General features: G+C 45.5%; 2 protein-coding genes and 1 long non-coding RNA gene across 55 annotated transcripts in view; 2 read left to right on the top strand and 1 right to left on the bottom strand.

Annotated features, from left to right (window-relative positions):
• PARP6 (poly(ADP-ribose) polymerase family member 6) overlaps window positions 1-9475 on the top strand; it is a 33082-nt gene extending 23607 nt beyond the window's left edge. For 23 of the 40 annotated variants that reach the window (XM_078333553.1, XM_078333548.1, XM_078333542.1 and 20 more), the window contains exons 19-24: window positions 377-449; window positions 1163-1232; window positions 7665-7744; window positions 8439-8502; window positions 8674-8758; window positions 9099-9475. In XM_078333553.1, coding sequence (XP_078189679.1) covers window positions 377-449; window positions 1163-1232; window positions 7665-7744; window positions 8439-8502; window positions 8674-8758; window positions 9099-9201 — 475 coding nt within the window. In that variant the 3' untranslated portion in view covers window positions 9202-9475. The remainder of the gene's footprint in view (window positions 1-376; window positions 450-1162; window positions 1233-7664; window positions 7745-8438; window positions 8503-8673; window positions 8759-9098) is intronic. The other 17 variants (XM_078333563.1, XM_078333561.1, XM_078333559.1 and 14 more) reach the window with 2 other exon arrangements.
• A 7208-nt stretch (window positions 9476-16683) lies between these two features.
• On the bottom strand, window positions 16684-20158 carry LOC144577292 (uncharacterized). Its single transcript, XR_013520803.1, has 2 exons — window positions 20022-20158; window positions 16684-19728 (listed from the first exon to the last, which is right to left on the bottom strand). It is a non-coding gene; the product is annotated as an uncharacterized LOC144577292 (long non-coding RNA).
• PKM (pyruvate kinase M1/2) overlaps window positions 19305-27181 on the top strand; it is a 31643-nt gene continuing 23766 nt past the window's right edge. For 6 of the 14 annotated variants that reach the window (XM_078333535.1, XM_035259104.3, XM_078333540.1 and 3 more), the window contains exon 1: window positions 19513-19587. Coding sequence is in view for 3 of the 14 variants with exons in the window: in XM_009005181.4 (XP_009003429.3) it covers window positions 19595-19803 (209 nt within the window). In the remaining 11 variants the exon portion in view is untranslated. Of the gene's footprint in view, window positions 19381-19512; window positions 19804-21890; window positions 22011-22671; window positions 22890-27181 lie in introns of those variants that run through there. The other 8 variants (XM_078333541.1, XM_035259107.3, XM_078333537.1 and 5 more) reach the window with 4 other exon arrangements.

The following is a 27181-nucleotide window of genomic DNA, read 5'->3' as shown; positions in this document are numbered from 1 at the left end:
CTTAAAATAGAACATGAAGTCAGAACTGGAAGCCATATTTGGGGTCAGTGATAAATTTGTTGATTTTCAGATGAATTTATTGAATTTGGAATGTCAGGAGAATAGGCAAATGAAAATACTGAACCAGCAGTTGAGGATTAGGATGGGAGTAGCTGAATCACAGAAGAGAGGAGGAGACTGGAAATAGAGGTGTAGGGTTTAACCACATACATACATCTTGTGTGCTTGTGACCATATCCATGTGCATGTTCATTACTAGGTGTATTTGTCTATCTTCATGTCCTGTGTGGGAGAGAATGGGTGGGAATGGCAGTCTTGGGAGTGTTCCTGGGAACCTCATATCATAAGGAGACATGTATTCTACCCTGCCTTACAGTGGGTCCCATATTGAGAACTGGCATTCAATCCTGCGCAACGGGCTGGTCAATGCATCCTACACCAAACTGCAGGTGAGGCTGTGCCCCTTTCTCCTTTATTTCCAACTGCCCCTTTCCCTACTCAGTTTTGTGGAACGCTGCTCTAGAGTACTCAGCTGTTTTTGCCACAGCATCCTCAAGCCTAACCTGTCTTGTGGGCTTCCCTAGAGAGGAAGTTGGAACTGTATGAATAGAGAATGTGGCTGTTGTGTATTTGACCTTAGGCTGCATTTTTTTGGTGGTTTGGGGGATGGGAATGTACCTGTAAGAAGGAATGTGGAATTGCTGATTATAGCCACTGTGATGAATTAATCTGTTAGAGCTTTTCAATTTATGTGGCTATTCATTCAGGGAGTAGATATGGGAGACTTGTTTCTACACCCTGAGAGACTCCAGGGAGTGTATATTGTCGCTCCTTCTGGCTACCTGTTCTATAGTTCCTCTTTTTTGGAATCTGCATATGTACCAAGGCCTTGGGACAGAAAAATGAATGCTGAGGGACTGACTCAGTGGTTTTACCATTTCCCACTCTCCAATGCATCAGTACGTAGTATTTCATAGGCAAGCAGGTTAACCTGCATCCACTTTTTAGCCAATTGGCTTTTCGAGAATAGGTGCTTAGGGTTATTTGAATGAATGAGAAGGTACCTGGCGGGACAGAGGGCTGGATAAGCCTTGTGGCTGCCTAATGAATAGCCATGGGAGGGCCCAGGCTCATATTGCTCATCCTGGTGTTTCCCTGCAAGCTGCATGGAGCAGCCTATGGCAAAGGCATCTACCTGAGCCCCATCTCCAGTATTTCCTTTGGATACTCAGGTAAGAAATATTCTCTGGCCACCTTGACTCTATTTACATTGCCTCCATTTGTGAACACATGATTTGTGCTGTCTTTTCCTCCCTCATTATGGATACTTGGTCTGTGTCAGTTCTCTTCCTGATCATGGATATTCTCTCTCTCTCTCTCTACATTTTCTCATTAGTAATTTATATTCTTTACAAGGTGAGGCCAGTTATTGTTACAAATTGTTTTATTAATTAAAAATGATGTTTTTATTCATAGCAGGGCTTGGCCCTGGGAATGAGTTGAGGAATAATGTGGATATAACAAGGCTTTTTGTAGAACACATTTTTGGTGTTGGCAATTATAGATTGCGTTTGTATATACGTGTGTATGTAAGTTTACATGTGAATACATCTGAGGGCCTGAAAGCTTGAGTCCTTTCCATTGGCTTATATTTCTAGAGGCATGGTTCTTCTCTCTGTCAATCATCTCTTAAAATTTAAACTGTCTATAATCATACATTATTATATTAGTCACACTGAATGCAAGATAAAGCATTTTATTCTAAAGATGAGGTCCAGATTGTAATCAGGGGATCAGTCCAGCTTAGAAAAGGAATCTGATTTAGATCTCTCAGTCTTCCTGGTTTATGTCTTAGTTCCTTTACAGTCTTCTTTTGTGCTTGTTTGATGTAGTCTCTGTACAAGGTATAGCCACCATGTAGTTGCATGTTTACCACATGAAGGGGATTATGCTATGTATATTCTTTTTAGATTATTACTTGATATCCTATAGTAATTTGTAACTGTTACAAAGATTTGGGAGGCTGAGGTAGGAGACTTGCTTTGACCCGGGAGGCGGAGGTTATAGTGAGCTGAGATCGTGCCACTGCACTCCATCCTGGTTGACAGATGGAGACTCCCTCTAAAAAAAAAAAAACAAGAAAAAAGAATCAAAGGCCTAAAAACATCTCGTCTCTAACAACAGAATAAGCCAAACAAAATAGAAGAAAGGAGATAATACAGGTAAGAACTAATACCTGTGAAATAAAAATAGATACAATAGATAGTACCAAAAAAGTCCAAAGATGATTTCAAAGAACTAAAAGAAGACATAAACCCTGGTTAGATTAAGAAAAAGGACACAAGTAATACAATGACCAAAAAAAGCAGTACAACTATAGATACAGCAGAATTTAAAAAGGTAATAAGGCTGGATGCAGTGGCTCACGCCTATAATCCCAGTACTTTGGGAGGCTGACATGGGCAGATCACTTCAGGTCAGGAGTTCGAGACCAGCCTGGCCAACATGATAAAATCCTGTCTACCAAAAATTAGCCAGGCATGGTGACATGCGCCTATAATTCCAGCTACTCGGGAGGCTGAGGCAGGAGAATTTCTTGAACCTGGGAGGCAGAGGCTGCAGTCAGCCAAGATCGAGCCAGTGTTTTTTAGCCTAGACAAAGCAAGATTCTGTCTAAAAAAATAAACATAAAAAGGTAGTAAGAATTCTCTACATTATGCTAATAATTTGAAAACTTTGATAAAATGGATACATTCCTAGAAAAAAGATAACAAATCTGACAAGAAATACTGTATAGCCATAATACTGTAAAAGAAGTAATTGTTTAAAAATGTCCACATACAAAAAACTTCACCAAGCCCAGACAGTTTTACAAATTAAACTTTCAAGGAACAAATTATTTTAGTTTTATCCAGAGTCTTCCAGAGAATAGAAAAAATGGAGTTACAAATCATAAAAGATTGGTAAATTTGACTATGTTTTTTTTCTTTTCTTTTCTTTTTTTTTTTTTGAGACGGAGTTTCGCTCTTGTTACCCAGGCTGGAGTGCAATGGCGTGATCTCGGCTCACCGCAACCTTGCCTCCTGGGTTCAGGCAATTCTCCTGCCTCAGCCTCCTGAGTAGCTGGGATTACAGGCATGCGCCACCATGCCCAACTAATTTTTTTTTTGTATTTTTAGTAGAGACGGGGTTTCACCATGTTGACCAGGATGGTCTCGATCTCTTGACCTCGTGATCCACCCGCCTCGGCCTCCCAAAGTGCTGGGATTACAGGTGTTAGCCACCATGCCCAGCCCTGTAAATTTGACTATGTTATAATTAAAAACTTCTGGCTGGAGACAGTGGCTCATACCTGTAATCCCAAGACTTTGAGAGGCTGAGGTGAGAGGATTGCTTGAGCTCAGGAGTTAAAGACCAGCCTGGGCAACATGGCAATACCCTGTCTCTGCAAAAAAATAAAAAGAATTGCCTGGCGCGTATGCCTGTAAGTCCTAGCTAGTTAGGAGGCTGAGGCAGGAAGATCACTTGAGCCCAGGAGGTTGAGGCTACATTGAGCCATGATCATGCCACTGCACTCCAGCCTGGGCAGTAGAACGAGACCCTGTCTCAAAAAGGAAAAAAAAATTAAAAACTTACATTTATCAGAAGACACCTTAAAGGAAATGAAAAGACAGGCTACAAACTGACAGAAGACATTTGCATTTGCAGCACATATAACCACAAAAGATTACTAATAAAAATGTATTTTTAAATGCTTATAAATCAATGAGAAAAGGTCAACCTAAAAGAAAAACAGGCAAACAGCATGAACAGACTTTCACTGGAGAAATATCCAAAAAATATGAAAAGTTGCTCAACCTTCATTTATAGGAAAGTAAAATTAAGACCAAAATGACTTACCATTTATTACCCATGTAATTGACAAAATTAAGAAATCTAATACCTCTGATTGTACCAAAGGTTGTAGATGAGCAAGATCTCCTTTACTGCCTATGGGGTATAGATTGGTACGTTCACTTAGGAAGACAACTGAGTGTTATTTCATAAATCGGAGGAGTTTTATCCCTGTGACCCAGCATTTTGCGCATCCAAAGATTATACATGAATGTTCAAAGCAAAACTGTTTGCAATAGCAAATCTTGGAATCATCTCAAATGCTCATCATCACGATAATGGATAAATGCATTTTAGTGTAGTCTCAAAATGGATTATTATTCAGCAATGAAAATGAACAGACATTATTGAAGCACAGCAGCATGGAAAAAATGTTAGTAGTATGTTTAGTAAGAAGAGGCAAGTCCCAAAAGACAGAATGAGATTGTGATGCCTTTTTTATATTGTTCAGAAGCAAAATTAAACATTGTTTAGGCCTATATATACACATTGTGTGTGTGTGTGTGTGTGTGTGTGAGATAAAACTAAAGGAAAAAGAAAAAATAATAACTCAAATTTCAGGATAATGATTACCTCCAAAGGGAGGCAGATAGTTAGATGGAAGTCACTGGTAATGTTTTAGATTTTGAATATAGTTCTTTGGTTCTTTGGTTGGGTCTCTAGGTATTCATTGTCTTACTAAAAAATAATGTATCACGAAACAAAGATTATGATTAATCCACATAGGGCAAGTACCCAACCCATATTTATTGAATATGTGAGTGGATCTTATTCTGTGTGCCTGGCATCCAAAGTGGGGTTAGGGTTGGGGTAGTCTTCTTGGTTTCTTTGTCTAAATTCTTCACTTTTTATCTTTGTCTCAGCCTAATTATCCCTCTGATGAAGTTCTTTTGACTTTCTGAGTAGTGAGATTCTCATGGTTCTTGGTGCCCACCAAGATTCTTCTTGTTTTCTCCTTATTTCCTCCCTTTCCTTCTATTTTCTCCCCCTGGCCTTTGTTTACTACTAAGTGCCTGAATACCTTTAGTTACCAGATGAAGCCAGAAATCTCTTGACGTTTTGTCTTTCTTCATGACTTAACTGATTACATAAAGATATTATAGACACCTTTTATCTTCCTCTCTCAAAAGGTAGTTGATTATAGTTACAAAATACAGTAGAATTTTATTTTGCCATGGGAGGGCCCAGGCAAAATAAAATTCTTGGAGTTACAGATCATCTAGTTGAATCCCTTATTACTTTACAGATAAGAAAAGCGATATACCGAAAAGTTAAATGATTTTCTCATGGTCACATAGCTATGAATAACAAAGATAAAGCTGCAATCAGGTCTCCTAATTTCTAAGCCATTGTTGTTATAACTCTATGATATGGTTTGGCTTCATCTCCACCCAGATCTCATCTTGAAGTCCTGTGTGTTATGTGAGGACCCAGTGGGAGGTAATTGAATCATGGGGGCAGGTTTTTCCTGTGCTATTCTTGTGATAGTGAATAAGTCTCATGAGATCTGATAGTTCTATAAGGGGTATTTTCGCTGCACTAGCTCTCTCTTTGCCTGCCACCATCCATTTAAGATGTAACTTGCTCCTTCATGCCCTCCACCATGATTCCCCAGCCATGTGGAACTGTAAATCTATTAAACCCTTTTTCCTGTATAAATTACCGAGTCTCAGGTATGTCTTTATCAGCAGTGTAAAAACGGACTACTACACTGTATTAGACTGACAGAGTAGACCTTGCTTCAGTGACAGGTCACTGAGGGCCTTATAGATATGTGAGTATGTACAATAGAATGTGGGGGGAAATGTGTGCAAATGTTCTGCTTACTGTAGTTACTCCAGCATTTGACCAACTGTCTTGTATGTTTTCTACCCTATCATTTTCTGGTTTTCTGTTTTTTCTTCCTCAGACTATCTTTAGCTTAATGGCATTGGGTGCCCTGTGGGAATGGGGGTTGGTATAAATAGGGTTCATGTATCTAGTAGAGGCTCCAGTGACTTGGCCATAAAGTTCAGGTTGAAATAGGGGACATTGAAAAAGGAGGTGATATACTCCATCTGTTTGTTTAGGGACTTTTGATAAGTGCATACTCTGGACACAAAGCATCTAGGAATTATTCTAGCCACCGTGATCTCAGGGTCTGGGCTCAGGAAATGGAAAGCCAATCATTGAATCAGTATGGAAAGGACAGTGCAGCAGGATTGGGGTGGGACAAGATTTGGTTTATATCGTAAGAGTCATCTCTGAGACCTGTCAGAGAAATCAGATTATTCTTTATTATCTTCTTATCTGCCTCCTCTGGAGTATAACCTGAGTGGGAATTTTACTTCTTGTCACTGACATACCCAATTTGAGAGAAGGTCATGATGTTTGGATGGAGAGCTAACATAATTAAGGCTAATGGGGAAGGTGAAAACAGAGGGGTTATGAGTATCCTGTAAAAGGAAGAAATTGGCAATTCAATCCTTGAAGCTCTTGGTATTCTGAGTTTTGTTCAGGCCCTACCTAAATCTGTCATGAGACCTGAGTATAACTGCATGATGAATTGATAGCCTGAGCAGTGAAGAATGTCAGTTCAACAGCTGTCACTCTATTTCTATACCATGGCTATCAGAAAACAAGAACTGATCAGAGTGGAGTTAATAATAATAATAATAATAGAAAGTTCCAAGGTAGAGTGGTGAGAGTGCTTATGACCTATAATGATAGTGTCATCTCCATCTTCATCTCTCTCCTTGTTGGACACGTACACAGGCATGTGTGTGCACATGTGGTCATAATTTTATCCCTAACTGTGATAAGATTGAGCCTAAGATAAAGCTGAGTAGAGAGACTAACATCTTATCCTCAAACCAGAAAGAGTGAGGAGTAGGAGCACACAAGCACATTTTCATATGTAAATAAGAAAATTCCAAGTTGAGTCTATACATGTTAAAAATGGGTAAGGATGATAGAGAGTTTATGGAATTTAGATAATGTGGAAACTAGAAGGAATGGCCACTTCTTTCTCAAGCTTGGGAAGACTTTTTGAAGTAGGATCCTTCAAAGTAGTTTCCATTGTGATTTCCTGTGCAAAACTATTCATCACTTAACTGCTGCTGAATCCTTTTCTCTTGAATGCCAGATTTTTAATGTAACTTTGAGACTAGAGCAAATCTGACTTGCTCTGCTTGCTTCCTTTCCATTCATTTCACTCATCCAGACAGGCTGACACCAAAGTATTGATGTCCCACTCTCCGGGGCCCCTCACTCCTGACTGATTTCATGTGCCACTCCTGTCTTAGAACCCTGCAGTGGTTCCCTCATGTTCTGAGGATAAACTTTAGTTGCCTTAACAGGCCTGCAAAGCCTGCTTGATGTGATCCTAGCTTGCTTCTTCTACATCATTTCTCGCCACTCCTCTGCAATTGACTATTCTCGCTGCAACTAACACTCACTACCTTATCTTTTCTCCGGGCCTTCTGTATCCTACTACTTCTGTCCAGACACTTCCCCCTGTTTATTTAATTAACTCTTCCTTAGGCTAGGCTAGTTTCCCTCCTCTGGGCTCACATCATGCTCTACAATCTGCATCACAACCCCTTACTGTACTGTGTTGTTGTAGTTACTTTTTCTTGCCTGTAATTTCCACCAGACTAAATTCTGTGGGGGAAAATATCTTGTTTGTTTTATTCTCTACTATTTTGCTGAGCATCTAGCTCAGTCCTGGGACATAGTAGGCAATTTAATAAACTTTTAATAAATGAACTGGGTGTATTGTTCTGTGACAGGAATGGGAAAAGGACAGCACAGGATGCCCTCCAAGGATGAGCTGGTCCAGAGATATAACAGGATGAATACCATCCCCCAGGTATTAGAACTTTTCTAATGAGGCAGAACCTTTCCCTGGGGCTAATTTAGGCTCCAGAGCTAGACAGGAAAACAGTGGGGTGAGGATGGGTTGGGGACTGATTTGAAGATTATTTAAAGGAATCAGGTATGTTCTAAAGTGAACACACTTCTGGAGTCATATGTAGCCTAAGTCATGAGTATAAAATCAGAGGCTGGCCGGGTGCAGTGGCTCATACCTGTAATCCCAGCACTTTGGGAGGCCATGGTGGGTGGATCACGAGCTCAGCAGATCGAGACCAGCCTGGCCAACATAGTGAAACCCCCTCTACTAGACATACAAAAATTAGCCAGGTGTGGTGGCATGCGCCTGTAATCCCACTTACTTGGGAGGCTAAGGCAGGAGAATTGCTTGAACCTGCGAGGTGGAGGTTGCAGTGAGCTGAAATCATGCCACTGCACTCCAGCCTGGGTAACAGAACAAGACTCTGATTCAGAAAACAAACAAACAAAAGCAGAGGCTGAGTTTAGATGAAAATATAAAGATGGAAGCTATGGCCCTATCCATACTGATGATGGGAAAGCAAAATTTTGGGGGGGTTATTGGGAACCTGGGAAATCTCTGATCCCCACCCCCAATCATCAGCTAACCAGCATCAAGGGAAAGCTGTACCTATCTACCTGGCTCTGGTCTCCTTTTCCTCCTTCTCTTCCAGACCCGATCCATTCAGTCCAGGTTCCTGCAGAGTCGGAATCTAAACTGTATAGCACTTTGTGAAGGTAGGTCGCTTGCCCATGTCCTGTTTTTCTGTGTCTCTAACCTTTATCTCTGATGTAACTTTGGCACATAATCTGGCCAAGAGTGATGTTGAAGTGGCCTGGCTTCCTTCTCTTGCGTGGACTCTGTGCCTTAAGCATTAAATTTATGATTTTTGGCCCTCTTTCTCCTAGTGATTACATCTAAGGACCTCCAGAAGCATGGGAACATCTGGGTGTGCCCTGTATCTGACCATGTCTGCACAAGGTTCTTCTTTGTGTAAGTCTCAGAGGGACTCGGGATTATCTGAGGAGTGAGGGTAGGGGTGTAATGGTGTGTGGCTATGGGGAATAGTCTATTTGTTATCTGAGACATGTCCTTGACTACCTGAGTGGAGCTGGCACTGGGACTTTATCATTGAAGGATGGGAATGGGTATAGATTGTTGGGATCTATCTAGAAGAAACCAGATAAGCTGAATTCTATTCTACTATGAAAAGTAGTGAGAAAGGGCTTTGACTTCTGGGATGGGATGGCCATTCCTTGAAACACTTTCACTGATTGACGTTATTCTGGTATTGTTCTCCCTCTTATGCTCACACTTGCCCTATCTTTGGCAGATACGAGGATGGTCAGGTGGGCGATGCCAACATTAATACTCAGGACCCCAAGATACAGAAGGAAATCATGCGTGTGATCGGAACTCAGGTTTACACAAACTGAGGGGGCCCCAGCCCTCGTACCACCCCTGTTACCCCAGGATCCATCTGCCCTCATAAAAACGTTCAGGTACAGCAGCTCAAGCTGCCCTGAGGAATCAAGGGGCCATTACCAAGGGGCAGGAAAAGGAGATATAAGAGGTGGCCTTCGTGGTGGAGCTTTACCCAAGAACTACTCCACATTTGGATGGCCCAGAATGACTCCAACCCCTGACTTTCCCTTTGACTTCACCCTGTTTGTAAATAAAACAATAAAATGGAAGGTGCTGTGGACTGGATATGATCACTGTGGTCTGACTAGCCTTGGTAAGCACCTGCCCCAGGGTGGGGAGACTGGAATATCCTGTGGATTGGGACTGTTTATGTTGCATGATATCCAAGTTGAGTCCATTTATTATAGTTTACTACAGATCTGTCAGCTTTTTACACCAGTTGTGCAGATGATACAAACCAAGGATACAGAATAACACTAATGACTGTTAGTCAAAATTTAAAAGGGCCATTGAGGCCAGAGCAGCTAAGATTTACTGCCTTTAGGGCGTGTTACTTTCTGCACAAAACCTGCCCAGTCTCCGTTGCTCTGTATCTCAGCAACTGGGCCCCTATTCTCTTCCTCTTTCCACCTGTTTCTTCAGGATAAGTGAGGTTCTGGGAGAACTGGCATGAGCAGGAAGGGGTTTGTTTCTAAGTTGAAATCTATAAAGACATCCTAAGGGAATGCAGCATCACTTAATGAAACAAAACCCAAATCCCACAAGCTTAGCAAGGTGGTAAAGGAAGGCAGCTCTTTGTAGGAGACCTAATTATTTCAGTGAATTTTTTCTTCTCCCTGTTGAAATTCTCATTTTAGCCTTTTGCTGGCCTTTCAGGCTGTGTGCTCCATGTACCCCAAATCTTTAGTTATAAGCATAGCTGAGACAGTTGGACATTTCAAAATATTTTATGTTTTTTTTTTTTTTTGTGACAGGGTCTCACTCTATTGCCTTGACCTTCCAGGCTCAGGTGAGGGCTCTCCCAAGCAGCTGAGACCACAGCAGGGTGCCACTATGCATGGATAGTTTCCGTATTTTTTGTAGAGATGGAGTTTCACTGTGTTGCCCAGGCTGATATCAAACTCCTGGGCTCAAGCCGTCTGCCTGTGTCGGCCTCTCAAAGAGCTGGAATTACATACTTTATGAAATAGTAAATAAACACAGAGAATACAAAAGGCATTAAATAAGCCTGGCATTTGAAGGATAGGTTTTTTTATTCTGTTACAGCTTCTTGATTTACAAAGCCTACCCTAGACTACCTGTTGTCTTTCATTACCTTCACTGTACTTTCAAGGTACCTTATTGCCTGGGTACTTTATCCCATTTTCTAGTTCCTGACCTGCTTTAACATGCAAGTACCATTCTTAAGGTCCATCCCTCTAGAAGCTGTTTCTTAAACTTCGCTCATTCTTGATCAACACTAGTACGTTTGAATTTACAAGTCTTCTAAGCCCTCTTCTCCCAGTCTGATTTCAGGTCTAGGAAATTCACCAAGTAAATGACCTCATTCATCACTGAGCCCATTCTAACTGAAATACCTGCCTCCTGAGAGGGCTTTGTGCCCATCTCTGTAGTATTAAGACATAGCTGACATTATCTTTAGTTTTTACCAAGAAGGTGCTGGCATTTGCTAACCACTTTAATAATTTGCTAACACTTTGGATGACTTACTGTGTGCTCGGTAATATAAGTTTTCCTTTCTTTTCTTTCTTTTTTTCTTGAGACGGAATATCACTCTGTCGCCCAGGCTGGAGTGCAGTTGTGCCATCTTAGCTCACTACAACATCTGCCTTTCTGGTTTAAGGATTCTCCTGCCTTAGCCTCCCGAGTAGCTGGGATTACAGGTGTGTGCCACCACACCCAGCTAATTTTTTGTATTTTTAGTAGAGATGGGGTTTCACCATGTTGGCCAGACTGGTGTTGAACTCCTGACCTCAGATGATCCACATGCCTTGGCCTCCCAAAGTGCTGGGATTACAGGTGTGAGCCACCACGCCGGGCCAGTATTACAAGTTTTCTACATGTATTGACTTGTACTTCTCAGAACAAGCCTATGAAGGAGTCACAATTATTCCTGTTTTTTTTTTTTTTTTTTTTAAGACGGAGTTTTGCTCTTGTTACCCAGGCTGGAGTGCAATGGGGCAATCTTGGCTCACCACAACCTACGTCTCCTGGGTTCAGGCAACTCTCCTGCCTCAGCCTCCTGAGTAGCTGGGATTACAGGCACCCGCCACTGTGCCCAGCTAATTTTTTGTATTTTTAGTAGAGACGGGGTTTTACCATGTTGACCAGGATGGTCTCCATCTCTTGACCTCATGATCCACCCGCCTCAGCCTCCCAAAGTGCTGGGATTACAGGTGTGAGCCACCGCGCCCGGCCAATTATTCCTGTTTTGTAGATGAGAAAGCAGAGATACAGAGTGTAAGTAATTTGTCATATTCCACAGCTAGTGACAGGCAGCCTGACTCCAGACTGCTGTTCTGGTTCTATGTAGTAAAGACTTTACAAATATCTTTTCATTTAATCCTGACAAAAAAGCTGGAAGACAGGTTTTCTTTAGAGATCTTAAATAATGTATATAATGTCCCACAGCTGGTTAGTGGCAATGTAAGTTTTTGTTTTTGTTTTTGAGGCTTGGTCTCACTGTCACCCAGGCTGGCGTGCAGTGGCACAATCATAGCTCACTGTAACTCTGAACTCCTGAGTTCAAGTGATCCTCCTGCCTCAGCCTCCCAAGTAACTATGACTACAGGCATGTGCCATCATGCCTGGCTAATTAAAAAACATTTTTTTTGTAGCTGGGAACGGAGGCTCACACCTGTAATCCCAGCACTTTGGGAGGCCGAAGTGGGTGAATCACCTGAGGTGAGGAGTTTGAGACCAGCCTGGCCAACATGGTGAAACCCCGTCTCTACTAAAATTAAAAAAAAAGCTAGCCAGGTATGGTAGCACGTGCCTGTAGTCCCAGCTACTCAGGAGGTTGAGGCAGGTGGATCACTCGAACCCAGGAGGCAGAGGTTGCAGTGAGTAGAGATGATGCCACTGAACTCCAGCCTGATGACAGAGCAACTCTGTCTCAAAAAAAATTTTTTTTTTTTTTTTTAAGAGATGGGATCTTGCTATGTTGCCCAGACTGGTCTCGAACTGCTAGCCTCAAGCAGTCCTCCCAAAGTGCTGGGATTACAGGCATGAGCTACCTTGCCCAGCCAGTGCTGTTTTTAACCAGATCTGCCCAACTTCAGAACCTGAGTTCTTTTGACCACTCTTAGTTTCCTAGACGTTCTCCAGCTGTTCTCACTGATATCCCAGCAACTGAACTTTGGTGTGTGGCTACTCAAATAGTATAACAACATTTCTGTTCAATTTCAAAGATTGTTAATAACTTTTTCTCAGTTGTAAGCATTTCTTATAGTATCCCTGTATCACTGGAATCCAGTTTAGCGGTACTAGCAAATGATGGAATGAGAAGGAACAAACAGATGGTATATGCTAACAGAAAAACTTGGGCTGGGTGCGGTGGCTCACGCCTGTAATCCCAGCACTTTGGGAGGCTGAGGTGGGTGGATCACGAGGTCAAGAGATCAAGACCATCCTGATCAACATGGTGAAACCCTGTCTCTACTAAAAATACAAAAAAGTAGCTGGGCATGGTGGCGCGTGCCTGTAATCCCAGCTACCCAGGAGGCTGAGGCAGGAGAATTGCCCAAACCCAGGAGGCGGAGGTTTCGGTGAGCCGAGATCGCACCATTGCACTCCGGCCTGGGTAACGAGAGCTAAACTCCGTCTCAAAAAAAAAAAATAAAAACTCAAATAGCTGAGTTAGCCTCACGGGTGTCACTTAAAAAAAAAAAACCATCTGTATAATAATGATCTTTTTATGTCAATAAAATTGCAATGAAATTAAATACATCATTTCATATGCCAAGAAAAGCAATAGGACTTTTTGGATCTAAGAAGTTTGGAAATCACAGATGATAATACCTTAACATATATGAGGTAAAAATAAAACCCCACAAACACAAGAATGCCTTCATTGTAGGGAAAGTTGGGTGGGGACCCTAAATTTCTGGAGAGGAATCCTCCCACAGCCTGGAGCGGGAATTGAGGGAAAGTTGCCCCCCGTGCCCCAGGCCTGGTTCTTTTGGAGGTAGGGAAGCTGGAGCCTGTGAAACACAGGTGTGAGCAACAAGGCATTATCCTTCACAGGGCCAAGCCTATTACAAATACCACACAGACAGGTTTACAGCTGCCTCCCACCTTTCACATAGTCCTGGGCTCAAGCAATCTCACTTCATAGACCTGGACTTGCTTGGTTAGGACTAGGGTCAGGAAAAGTATTATTTTATTCATTAGTTCCAGATACAAAGTAGATGGCTATATTTTTTATTTTTGTGGGTACATAGCAGGTGTATATATTTATGGGTTACTTGAGATATTTTGATACAGGCATGCAATGCATAATAATCTCATCGGAGTAAATGGGGTATCAATCACCTTAAGCATTTATCTTATTTTTAGGTTGAGAAATTACAAACCCCTGGAGTTTAACCTTCTGTTTCCCTCCTCCTGGTAATTTTCCATCAGGCAGGCTGTGACCATGACTCAGTTTGTGGTGAGGATGTGGCCATCCACTGGGGAGGAGCCTGCTCGATTTTGCCTTTCATTCTGGCTGGTGGGGAGAGGGGAGAAGAGTCTGGCGCTGAGTCATGACAGGGTTTCTTACCAGCTTCTCACAGGATGGATTCTGAGATGGAGGTTTGAGGGATGCCACAGCTTCTGAGATCAATTCAGGAGTGGTGCTGAGGAAGCTCTATGGGTCCTGCAATTCCTCTTAGAGCCCTCCTCCCCAGGAGGAGTAGGAATAAGGTAGGCTGCCGCTCATTTGAAGGTTCAAAATGGCCCCTTTGGAGCACAGGACTTGCCACAAATGCATCAGACCTCTCCTCCTCTCACAGTGAGCCAGAGATGCTACTCTTTAAGTTAAATATTATGTTGCTTAGGAGAGGACCCAGAGTCTCCTCTGTCCTAGCTGTCCTTCCTGGGATAAGTGGGTCAGATTAGCTGGCAGCCTCTGAGCAAGGGCAGACACACAGGTGGAGAGTGGAAATGTGTCAGGGAAAAAACAGACTGGTGGAACTGAAGCTGGAGGACCCCTGGGGAGGGGCCCACTTGATCAGGGGTTTACTGATGCCTTCGTGATCTTCCAAATCTTGATTGATGCCGCATCTCATCCCTATGTGCTGTGTGTCAGGATGCTTCAGTCTCTGCCTCTCCTTGGGATGGAAAGAGCCAAAGTATACCCAGGCAGATTACTTTTGGGGATAGAGTCTGCTTATAGTGTCATTTGCATCTTAGGGGCCCTGAGCTCTGGCTACACTTAAGGGACTAAAAGAGCACAGGGCCTCCAAGGGAGTTACTTGGTGGATAGGATTAGCTCACTCTAAGGAGGCTTTGTCCAGTGAGCCCAGCATTTCTGGACTAGAGAAAGATTGCTGGAGGTCACATTGGTTGACAGGGTCACCTTGGCTAAGACTATACTTCCATCAGAGTGACCAAGAACTCCTTAAGCTTCTCCCTTCCATTCTAAGCACTGATGAGGTTGCAGGAGACTGGAGAAATCTAGATACACAGTTGCATTCAGAAAACATTCAGTATTTGTTTACTGTCCCTCCCCACAGCTGCCCCTGACACCATGGCCTTCTCATACCCATCTCTTTCCCATGCCTAGCTTGAATGTCTCCTCCATGAAGCATGCCCTTTCCACATGGACAGCCTGTTCTCTCTTTATCTCTAACTCCAAAAGGCTAACTTTATCTTCCAGGATTTGGTTGGGGAAACTGATATGACACTCTTGTAGGCCTGAAGAAACTGTAGGACTGAAGAAATTGTAGGAGTTTAAGGAAGGCATAGAATAAAAATTCAGGCTGGGTGCAGTGGTTTATGCCTGTAATCCCAACTCTTTGGGAGGCCAAGGCAGGTGGATCACCTGATGTCAGGAGTTCAAGACCAGCCTGATCAACATGGCAAAACCCTGTCTGTACTAAAAATACAAAAATTAGCTGGGCATAGTGGCAGGTGCAGGTAATCCTAGGTATGCAGGATGAGGTAGGAGAATCGCTTGAACCCAGGAGCCAGAGATTGCAGTGAGCCGAGATCACACAGGTGGAGAGTGGAAATGTGTCAGGGAAAAAACAGACTGGTGGAACTGAAGCTGGAGGACCCCTGGGTCCTCAAGCCGAGATCTTGAGCCAAGATCATGCCACTGCACAATAGCCTGGGTGACAAAATGAGACCTTGTTTAAGTCCAAAGTGATAAGTACTGTATTTCTGCTTTAAATCTGGCATTCAGGGCCTGTAGGCTTTCCTGGAAATTGTATTGTCCCGAGAGAACACTGCCATTTCAGACAGGGGTTAAGATGTCACATAATTGATGTAAAGCCTGAAATCTCACCCTCTTCATCAGGGCCAAAGGTTGTCTTTAGGCTCCAGGATTAGGTTCATTATGGTTTGCTGACACACCTACCACCCCTTCTCCAGGGACTCCAAATGATTTCAGAGTTAAATCATTAAACTACAGATTCTTTTTTTTTTTTTTTTTTTTGAGAGGGAGTTTCGCTGTTGTTACCCAGGCTGGAGTGCAATGGCACGATCTCGGCTCACCGCAACCTCCGCCTCCTGGGTTCAAGCAATTCTCCTGCTTCAGCCTCCCGAGTAGCTGGGACTACAGGTGTGCACCACCATACCCAGCTAATTTTTGTATTTTTAGTAGAGACAGGGTTTCACGTTGTTGACCAGGATGGTCTCGATCTCTTGACGTCGTGATCCACCTGCCTCAGCCTCCCAAAGTGCTAGGATTATAGGCGTGAGCCACCGTGCCCGGCCTTAAACTACAGATTCTATGCTCAAGCCTCCAAACAGAAAACACACCAATTTCCACCTTTACTCACACCCAAATCCAGTAAACCTAGCAGTTTCACCTCCCATCTTGGCCTGGTCCTGCAGCACAGAGGAAGGGCTGACTCTAGGGGGAGGAACCTGTGTCCGCCTTTAGCAGCCCAAGTTTCCTTTGACCTGTTACTGGGTCAAAGGGGTGAGGACCCAGAGAATGGCAAGCTTAAATTCACGAAGACATTCTGGCTCTGGTCAGAAGGTGTTTGTGGAAAAACCACTACAACAATCAACACAGACTTCTGTGACCAAACAGGGGGGATTTCCCCTTACATCAAGCAGGCGATCAGTTCTTCTGCGGGCATCATCTGGGTGTCCTCCAATTCAATTCTGGCACTGTACCTGGAGATAATATCAGATCCCACAGGTTGAGGTCCCAGTCCCCAAGACTGCCCCTGGTTTGGACACCAGTTCAAGTCTGACCAACTTCAATTTGGGATTCCCATGATTCCCTTTTTGGGTTCAATTAATTTGCTACGGAGGCTCACAAAACTCAGGGAAACACATTTACTGGTTTGTTATAAAGGATATTATAATGAATACGGATGAAGAGATGCACAGGGCCAGGTACAGGGGAAGGGGCATGGAGCTTTCATGCCCACCCTGGAAGTGCCACCCTTCAGGAACCTCTTATCTGAAAGCCTCCAAATCCTGTACTCGTAGGCCTTTTACAGAGACTTACTTGGATAGGCATGATTGATGACCAGGTAGAAATGTGCTTGGACCAAAGGGTATGATCTCATACTGATAGGCTAGACTGGGTGAGAGACCCCAGCAAGACCTGTCAAGATTTGTCTTGGCCTCTGTGCAGCATTCTTTCCGCCAAGGTACAGGGCAGGACCCCTTCTGAAATGGGGGTCTTATGACCCACAATCAGAAAAGGTATGACAAAGAATTTATTTATAGCCAGCTCCGAGGTCGGGGGAAGATTTCTGCCTTGGGGGAAAAAAACAGGTGAAAGGAAGACAGAGGCCAGAGAGGGAGAGAGAGATTCTGCTCTCTGAGGCCTGCTTCTGAGCCTAACGTGCCCCTCAACATTATAAATAAAAGACTAACAAGAACTGTGGAAGTTATAAGCAAGGAACTGGACAAAAACCTGTGTGTGTGTGTGTGTGTGTGTGTGTGTGTGTGTGTGCGCGCGCGCGCGCGCATGCACATGTGCGTGCGTGTATCACACAAGGACAGCCCTCCAGGACTAGTGAATTTCCAAAGAAAGAGAATGCCTATTGGGCAATGTTGGACTCATTCACATATATACATCATCAAACCCCACCATGTGAAGCAGGAATTGTCCTCAATTTACTTCTGAGGAATGGACTTCTACACATTAAATTACAGTATTTGTTCATAGGGCTAGTGAGTGGAACTGGAACTAAGGTATGATAAAACCCAAGCTTGGTTTTCTATACTGCCCTACTTATCAGCAAAAAGAAAATTACCTTAAATTCAGCATGACAAATTTTTACTATGCATTTAATGTGAGCCAGGATTCGCTAGAGTTGTCTCTGCCAGAATCTCATGGACAGTATTTCTATAACTGTCAGATCAAAATCTGCTACTGAGGAGTAACAGTTTGCCATCAATTCTCCAGTTTAATACATGTGCATTTCAGTCTTGGGAACATATCTAGATTTAGAACTTTTTTGTTTTTAAGACAAAGTCTGGCTCTGTCACTGAGGCTCGAGTGCAGTGGCACTATCTCTACTCACTGCCACCTCCACCTCTCAGATTCAAGCGATTCTTGTGCCTCAGCCTCCTGAGTAGCTGGGATTACAGACGTGTGCCACCACACCTGGACAATTTAGAACTTTAAAATACAACATAGTGCAGCATTGGCCAGATCCTTGCCATCCCAGTGTTGTCCACCATTATTCTTAGTTTGTCTTCAGCTCAGGGGCCAGAGAGGGCCTTTTATGCCATTACTCTTTCTCTAACAGGGAGGAATCTAACTCTCCCTAGGGGGGCATGTTTTTTTTTTTCTTCTCAATAACTTCATGTTCTTTTACCACCTTAATAATCAAGTAGGTAGTTTACTTCCCACCTACTACCAAAAGGACCAGGAAAGGCTTACAGAAGAAATTGAAATATTTTTATCTCATTTAAAACAGAAATTCACTTTCAGGCTGTCACTGTCTCCTTCCAGCTTATCTGAGCTAACAGGAAGGGAATGAAGGCCTGTGATTCAGCTGTAGGCAGCGGGTATGCCTGAGCAAGTCACACCCATTTAGTCTCTTTCGCCAGGAAAATAAAAAAACCTAAGAGAATAGACTTCATATTTTGAATGCTGCAACACTGTATCTGTGAATGAAGGCAAGAGTTAACAGCTGTTTAATTGACAACTGCTGGCATCACTGGTTGCTGGCTAACAACTGGGAAATCGGAAAATGCCTTGTAGAAAAATGTAAGAAAAGTTCCAACAACATTGACTTAAATTCACGACTAGGGTGAAAACAGAAATGCTGACTCCTGCATAGGTTATTGGCTCTAATGTTCTGACTTGATTATTTCTAGATGGCCAGCTCTGCGCTAATATCAATACCTTCTATTTGCTTTCTACTCTCAGGCGCTCGCTCTGCAGAATTCCAGACCCTACTAAATTACTCTCAGGGCCCCAACCTGTCCTTCCTTGTTCCGCAGTCCTAGGACAATGAATGGTCCTAAGAGCAAAAGGGCCTCGCGCTCCCGCTCCAGGCCCACTCCACAGTCCCTAGTTTTCCCTACTCGCGCTCCAGTGCCCGAGCCCCTCAGAAGGCGGCCGGGACCTCCAACCACGCACTAGTCTGCAGCTCCTCCCAACTTCCCGTTCAGCTCAGTCCCCAAGGGCGCGCCGGAGCAGACACCCAGAGGGGTGGAGAGTGGCAGGGCGGGGCCGGGAGAATGCTACCCATGAACCCAGAAATCTGGGCCCTGCCGGCTAGGCCGGGACAGCTGGGGTGGCCTGGGCCGACAGCCAAGAAGAGAGACCCCACCACCTGGCAGCCCACATTGGCGGCAACAGGTGGCTCGGCGCCCGGGGGTCTGGAGAAACGTCGCTTCGGGGGCGGGCCCCACTGCCCCACCGCCCCGCCGCGTCCCCATTGGCCGCCAGGTTCGTCTAGCTGTGACTCTACATCCGTGTCCTTCCGCCGCAGAATGTAGTCCCCCCTCCCAACGAAAGGGCAACCTGCCCGTGAGTTCCGCCGCCGACGCGCTTCCTCCTGAAGGTGACTGCGCCCGCGAGGGCGCAGGGGGCGGGGCCCGGGTCGCGGGGAGCCGGGATTGGGCAGGGGGCGGGACGGCGGAGGGATTGCGGCGATCCGCAGAGGGATAACCTTGAGGCTGAGGCTCTGCTCCTTGCACAGCAGCTGCGCATCCCGGGGTTACAGATATCCTCACGTTTGCTGCGTTGCCTGAGTCGGTCAGCACCCGAGGTGAGCGATGCGACAGGCTGCACCATCCGTCCCCACCTGGAGCCTGTGTGCCCGGCTAGTGGGGAATCCCGGCGCGCCTGGCGGCCCAGCGCACGCAGCCGGGGCGGTGCAGGATCCCGGGCGTCTGGGACTCGGTCGAGCCTGGGGAGAGGAGAACGGTCCTCACGCTTGGGGCCTGCGCATCAGAAGTCCCCAGCGCCGTTCCTTCCAGATCAGGCGGGTTCCCCGGCTTCTTTCCCGCCTCAGCCCTCTCCCCTCATTTTGGTCCCATCCTCTTTCTCCTGCCCCGCTCCTCAATCCGCCTCCATCCTCGTCTGCCTTCTCTCCCTCGTGATTGATCCCATCCTTGCCTCCACTTCCTCCCCATCCCTGCTCCGTGCTTGTTGTCCTCCGCTTCTCGCTTAAGACCTGTCCGTCCATCCCTCCTCTTTAACCTGTCCGTGTCCCCTCATTCCGATGCTTTCCGTGTAACTTGTTGAAACTCTGCTGTGGTTGCCCTCCCGCATCCATTCTCCATTTATGCGCAACCGCCCTTCCCGCGCCCCAGTCCCCTCTCGCCGCCCCTCCCCCTGCTCGCTGGTCACGTCCGCTCTCCCGCATCCCCCTCCTCTCCCGGCGCGTCCCCTCCCTCTCTGCTCTGGTCGTGCCCGCCCACTTCCCCTGGTCCCAGTGCGCGGTTCCGAGACCCTCTTCCGTCACTGCCTCCAAGCCCCCCGCAGGCTCTGGGGGTGCTGAGGCCCCGAGTCCGGAGCGGGCGGGCGGGCGGGAGGGATGCGGCGGCCCAGGGGCAGCTTACGTAACCTTGGCCTGCCCGGCTGCCGGGAGGCTGGGCGGCTCCCCCTGTGGCGCGGCGCGTCCCGTGCGGCCGGGATTAGATGGGCCGCCTGCGAGGTCCCGGGGAATGGCTCTGGGCCCGCGAGCTTGCCGCGCCCTTGCCGAATGTCCACGAGGGCCTGCACTCCATCTCGCCGCGGCCGGGCTGCACGTAGCGCGCCCTGGGCCCAGCGGGCGATGGCTTTGGGCCGCGTAACGGGTCTGGGAAACCGCTTCAGGTTTCGCTGGGGCCTCCCGGGGCTAGCCCGCTCCGCGCTTCTGCTTCATGTTTCTTAACAAATCCGCCCTGTTTGTGGAACGCGGAGACCGCAGGGTGGGATGGGGGTCTGATTACAGAGGGGACAGGAAATCTGTCGTGTTCATTCAACGCAAATGGTGTGGGTCAAGGGCTGTTTGGTGGTTGGAGTTGGTGACCAGGATGACTAGATGATGGCCCACAGAGCTCACGATCTAGTTACGGAATGAACATAAAATTTATTCCCTGTAATGCTGAGAGGGAGGTACGAGATTCCTGTTGGGGGAGGGAGAGGGACAGGAGGCCTCGAAAGGTCTCACCACGTGCCAAGCACACTGGATTAGAAGATGCAGGAAAGCACCTTCCAGTCTGAAGGTCATTTAAAGACCCAGTCATGGAAAGGCATCCCTTGGCTTCTTAATCTTCGTACTTCAGACCCAAGGCATGGAGCTTTGCTGGTACGGGTAAAGTGAGGCCGACAGTGAAGGTCCACGTGGACAGAGCCATTGGGAAGTTTTCAAAAAGGCTTTAGAGTAAGGTTTGACTCATTAATTTCCTGAGACTGCTCATTGAAGGAATTCAGCCTGAAACCTTTGTTTCCCCTGGGAAAACTGAGCAACATTTTTCTCATGATTGTTGAAAAGATTCATGCCTACGTGGATATACATTGCACACTCAGGTCAGTGTCTAATCTCCTGCGAGATACCCAGAAGAAAAACCTGTGAGTGAGTGTATTAATTTTGAGCACAATTACTTAATCCACGGTAAGGACCTGAAATTCTTGATTCATTATCTTCCTGCTGTCCCCAAACGCCTACAGTTAATCGTGGGGAATCAGGCTTTAAGTACCAAGTGTCTCCTGGAAACCAGGCCCCTCAGGGATCTGGTTTAGTGTTGACCAAGTAACTGATCATGTAACTTTCCAACTCTCTTGGAGCAGATGCTCTTTGGTCATCTGAGATTGGGACCTCTAGACAAAGGCAGTCAGAGAGGGGCTGACTTAAGCCTTTGGTGTTTCCCTGTAAGTGTAAGTGGAATACCACTTAACGGGAACATTCCTGCCCTTGACTTGCTCTCCCTTCTGGTTAAGTTAGGACTGGAGCCGGTTGGTGGTCTTGAGGGTGTGGCCACTCCCTAGGCCACCAAGGAGATGGAGGTCAGGACTACTTCTGCTGCAGCATTGTTAGCAAATAATTTGCCCTTTGGTGGCCTGAAGTGCTGTGGGCCAGGAGTGGGCTGTTGTGTAGGGAGGGGAAGTGTAACCCATCACCATATCTGTGGGGGAGTGGGGCTCGGTGGGGAAGATGACTCAACCTTTCGATTATTCTGCTTTTGAGAGAATTGTCTTCGCTGGGTGAGTGGGGAAACTACATTGTGGTTTTTGCAGGCTTAAAAAGTCCCTTTTCCCCTTTCAGTGAGTCAAATAATGAAGCATACGTTTCCCCCAATTAAAAATATCTCAACTAAGTGAAAAATGATTGGAGCAGGTCACCTGGTTCTTTGTACTTCCCTGAGAGCGTTGGTGCGGAGTGGCAAAGCCGGGTGCCCCGATAATGCAGTTTCTTTCCTGGGCCTCTTGTAGAGCCTGGCAGCCTCTCCGGGGACGTGATTAATGACGACTCAAAGACGGTCCTTGAACTCATTTCTCAATTACTGACTTGAGATAAAATGTATGGATGTTGGTCTCCTGTCTAGCACAGCCACTTTGATTTTAAGCATTGCAGTAGAAATAATGTTGTATTCATATTTTTAGCAAAGAGCATCATTAGCTCTTTAAGAACTGTACCCCCAGTGACTTAGCAAATTTGGTAGCTGTGACTCCAAACAGCACCTTAAGGGAGTTGCTTCTGCGCCTTGAATGTTGTGACACTGATGTGGGGGTCACAGGAAAAACCATTTTATTTCTTAATATTGAGGCAATGGAAGAAATGAGGAAATGGCTGTGGGCAGGAAGGTAGAAAAAAATGTAGCACTTACATTACAAACTCACTTTCTTGGGTTTTATTTTGCTTCAGCTTTTATGAAGGCAAGTCAGGATGTGTTAACTTGACCAAGAGCTAAGACTGAGAGCAAAGTAGAGGAAAGTGACTCATTTGACATTACCCTTCATTCTGAAAAACTCCAAAAGTCCACAGTCAAATCCCAATTAACTGATATACCACAAGAATGCACTGTCCATGTGAACAAAGTTTTATTGCAACTGATACAGATGGGAACAGAGCTAAACAACCAGGTGAATGAAGACCTTTTTTGATACCACCATTCTTTCGGGGAGCTTGCATTTTTCACCAAGGGGCAGACTGGATAATTAAGTAATCTGAATACTTGGGGCTTTGTTAAAGAGGCTGTTGGGGGGAAGTTGAGTGGGTGGACGGTGGTATGCAGCCTTTCCGGCTCCCAGTGTGACCCGGAACTCTTGAGTGGGGGCTTTAGGGCCCCACCAAGCAGTGCGATGAAGCCCCGCCCCTGCAGTGGTTTGTGCTAGTCTGCACGTAGGAGGGAGAGCTAGCCGGCTGCCTTACCTTCGGCAGTTCTGAGACTCACCTCCCCCACTTCTGTCCATAGACAAAGCTCCTGAGGAGCCGTAAGCCTCTTTCCTGATGCCAGAAAGCAGTTTTGCGAGCAGGCTGTGGCTGCGATGGGAGAAATGCCAAGATCAGTTACACAAGGGCAGGGAGGTTGCCGGTCTTAGCATTCCACACTGTGGACCAGCATAGCTGCTGGCTGAACTCTACAGTCAAGACTCTCTGATGGGAGTCCTGTCCCTTCCAAACATCTTCAGTTTACTTGCAGATAGTCTTTCTTCAACACTAAACAACGGACGTCTCCTTTGGCAATGAACAAAAAAGAACCTGCCCATCAGTGGAGCCAGCCAGGGGATGCTACTTCAGAGCAGATTCAGCTGAGTTCAGAAGCAGGGAAATAGAGATGTTGTAAACGTTGAAACTATCTGGCTATCTCTGTTTGGTTATTAACATTAGATGAGTAGAACTACAAATATCACCCATCAGATGGGCAAACATTTAATAAGTCTGGCAGTACCAAGTGGGGAAAAGGTGTGGAGGGCAGCAACTCAACATTGATTGGTTGATAGTAAATTGATAGAGCCTCTTTGGAGAGCAATTCAGCAATATTTAGTAAGAATAAAAATAAATATGCCCCATGACCTAAGACTTTAATTTCTGGATGTATAGAAACTCACACAGTACAGGGAGACCCGTACTAGGAGAATAAAGTATGGATTAATAGAGGGAAACTAGTTTAAAGGGTAGGGGGAGTGGCCACCAGTAAGGGATTCCATAAATGGTCTGTGGTACAGCGGACTAGTATAGCAGTTCAGATGAATTCATTACATCTATATACCAACTGGATGGATCTTGAATGTGCTGCTGAGTGAAAAGTTACTCAGTGATATGTACAGTATACCACTTAGGGCTTTAAGAAAGCCACAATATTATAGGGTTCAGTATAGTTATAGATACACTGTACATAGACTTAAATGAACTGGAAGGAGACAGAGTTTATGACAGGGTTTGGGTGTCAAAATGCATGATGGGGCTGGACGCAGTGGCTCACGCCTGTAATCCCAGCACTTTGGAAGGCTGATGCAGGAGGATCACTTGAGGCTGGGAGGTCGAGACCAGTCTGGGGAACACAGCAAGATCCCCATCTCTATTTAAGTAAACAAAATAGAAAAAAAAAAGGTTCATGATGGAGGTGGAAAGGGTTGGAGGAGCTTGGGGACAGAGAAAAAATGAACTGTAAACAATTATGATTCTTGCTTTTATTTTTAGAAAGAAAATACAGCTGAGCCTTTGCGTGTGTGTGTGTGTGTGTGTAGGGGGGGAGATTTCTTAAACAGAGTTTCACTCTGTTGCCCAGGCTGGAGTGCAGTGGCATGATCTCTGTTTACTGCAATTTCAGCTTCCTGGATTCTAGCAATTCTTGTGCCTCAGCCACCAAAGTAGCTGGGATTACAGGTGCGTGCCTGGCTAAATTTTTATATGTTTAGTAGTGACAGGGTTTAGCCATGTTAGCCAGCCTGGTCTTGAATTCCTAGCCTCAAGTTACCTGCCCACCTCAGCCTTCCATACTGTTGGGATTACAGGGGTGAGCCACCACAGCTGGCCATGGTTCAGTGTTAATGGTCAGTTCTGGGTGGTAGAGATGCAGATGTTAAAACTTTTTTTTCTTTAATTCATAACAAAATATTTTGAAGCAAACCTTATAGGCTGCTGTAGGAAGACCAATCATACTAACTAGTTTAGTGCTCCTGGAGTGTTCGCACTGCCTTTCCTCCTTTATCCCCCCAACTAGAATGCAGGGCAGCCCTTCCAGTAAATGCTGAGCCAGTGCTTCGTTTTGCTGAGGCCATTACCCACCTTAGTTACACCTGACTTAAGGGGGCCCTAAATCAGAGTCCCAGATCCCTTGCTGCTTTTAGAGTGTGGGTATCATACCCAGAAACACTGCCCTACTTTTAATCCTAGTAAGGAGGCACCGTGTCCCAAGATAACTATCGCTTCACCCAAACCACCTCCTTCAGACTGAAACCAGTTCTCTGCATTGAGCAGCTGGGATGGAACCAGGAAATCCTCAGCGTCTGAGGACATTGAGGGTTCTCTGACTTAGGACTTCTTCGCCTGAAGTTGAGTGGTCTTTTGGGGAAGTTGGCCCATTTAGCATCAGTTGCTCTTCCCTACTCCACACTCTAGTTTGAAATAAGACCTTAGGTTCTTGTTGATAAGTCACTTACTTCTAGCCCTGAAGAAATAAAAGAGCAAGATTTTTTTTTTTTCTTTTTAAGCAGGGAGTTTTACTTAAACCTACAAGTGGGCTCATTTTGTTCTGTGTAGCCTGGTAACACGATACTGTTTCCACCTATGGGGTCTGCTGGGGTTAAAGTGTGGACTTCAGACCCAGGTCTCTTAGCTAAAAGAGATCTTATTCTCTGTATCCTGCACCTATATGCAAATACACTGTTGTCATACCCTTAACTGTGTATGAAGATGAACAGTGCCTACTCCAGACCATCACCCATTTTGATCACGTTGGTGGCATAGTTTGATTAGGGCAACTCTTAGAAATTCCATTTCCATTGCTGAAGAAGAGAGCTAGAGAGCAGGCTGACCTGTATGCCAGCATATCATGATGCAAACTTCCTAACGGATGCTGGCGTTCTGAAGAGTTGAGGACTGAAAGGCCTTCATGATGGCTTGGAGGTGTAGGTAGCAAACTGACATCACAGCAAGGAACATAATCTTGGGTATCTACTGGCAATGTTGGAGAGAGAAAGTGAGCATCAGGTGCCATCATTTTACAGTTGATCTATGTGATGAGGTTGGTATCAGAGCATAATTGGTACAAAAAAAAATGGACCAGGCAGATGCAGACTCATGGGCAAGGCTGGTTTATTAGGGCAGAATGATTTGGATCTTTGTGAAAGACAGAATTGGTGGAGTGAAGCGTGAATTTTTCCCAGCGCAACCCAACCAGTCCTGACTCTAAGAAGTAGAGCATGGGATCTGGGTGTGGTACGCGCCTGTAGTCTCAGCTACTTGGGATGCTGAGGCTGGAGGATCCTTTGAGGCTGCAGTGAGCTATAATATAATCATACCACTGCCCTCCAGCCTCGGTGACAGAGCGAGACCCTGTCTCAACAAAAGGTTGGGGTGGGGAGCATTGGGTATTTTTTATGATTAATTTTGTCTCCTAGTTTCTGAAGAATGGTCAGAAAATTGTGTCTGACACAAAGGAAACTAAAGAGCCAGGAGCTGTCTGAGTTGAGAAAGGACAGGGAGAAGAGGGCTTCTGGAGCTGAGTTGTGATTATGCCTGTTCCCACCTGTCAGTTCAGAATAAGGTCTCTTAGAGAGGGTGTCTCCTTTCTCACAGAGGAGACATGGCTCTGAGGAAGATCTTACTGCAGGGGCTCGGGCTCAAGAATAAGGCTCCGGCACCTGGGCATGGTGTGTGCTGCTATCATTGGATACGCCAGGCTTCGACTGCTGGCTGGAGGTTGGCTCTGCATGTCTGTGCCTCCCTAGGAGGAGGATGCAATAGTGAGTCAGACTGGCATGGGTGGGGCCACATGCCCTGGCAGGCACTGTCCAGGCAGCTGGCATGAGGGAGAGGAGCCTTTCCCAGAAGGAAAGGCGGCTGCTTTCCTGGAGCCAGGGGAGAGTCCAGTGGGATGGGCAGCTTGTGCTGGGGAGAAGAGGCTTGTGGAGGATCTTAGAGAAGGCAGGAGAGCTCTGGCCCTCCCTCGATGAAGACTTCAGGTCAGAGCCTGAGGAAAGAGCTGGGCATGAGATAGGAGGTCTCTGCCTCGGTAGAGTGTTAAGGACATGTGAGTTCTGGAGTCTGGATGAACTTGATGACAGGCAAGCTTTTTTAATAATGTATAAATCCACTAAATGCTAAGGAAATTTTCATTTGTCATTTTTGTACTTATTAGCAGAAAATTAGAGCTGATAGACATCAGATTTAATTTGAGATCATTGAAATAGAATTTGTGTTTGAGGAC

The sequence above is a fragment of the Callithrix jacchus genome, chromosome 8, assembly GCF_049354715.1.
Source record: "Callithrix jacchus isolate 240 chromosome 8, calJac240_pri, whole genome shotgun sequence".
Taxonomy (NCBI): domain Eukaryota; kingdom Metazoa; phylum Chordata; class Mammalia; order Primates; family Cebidae; genus Callithrix; species Callithrix jacchus.
Note: the sequence above shows the minus strand (reverse complement) of the source record. Positions and strands in the feature narration are given on the sequence as shown.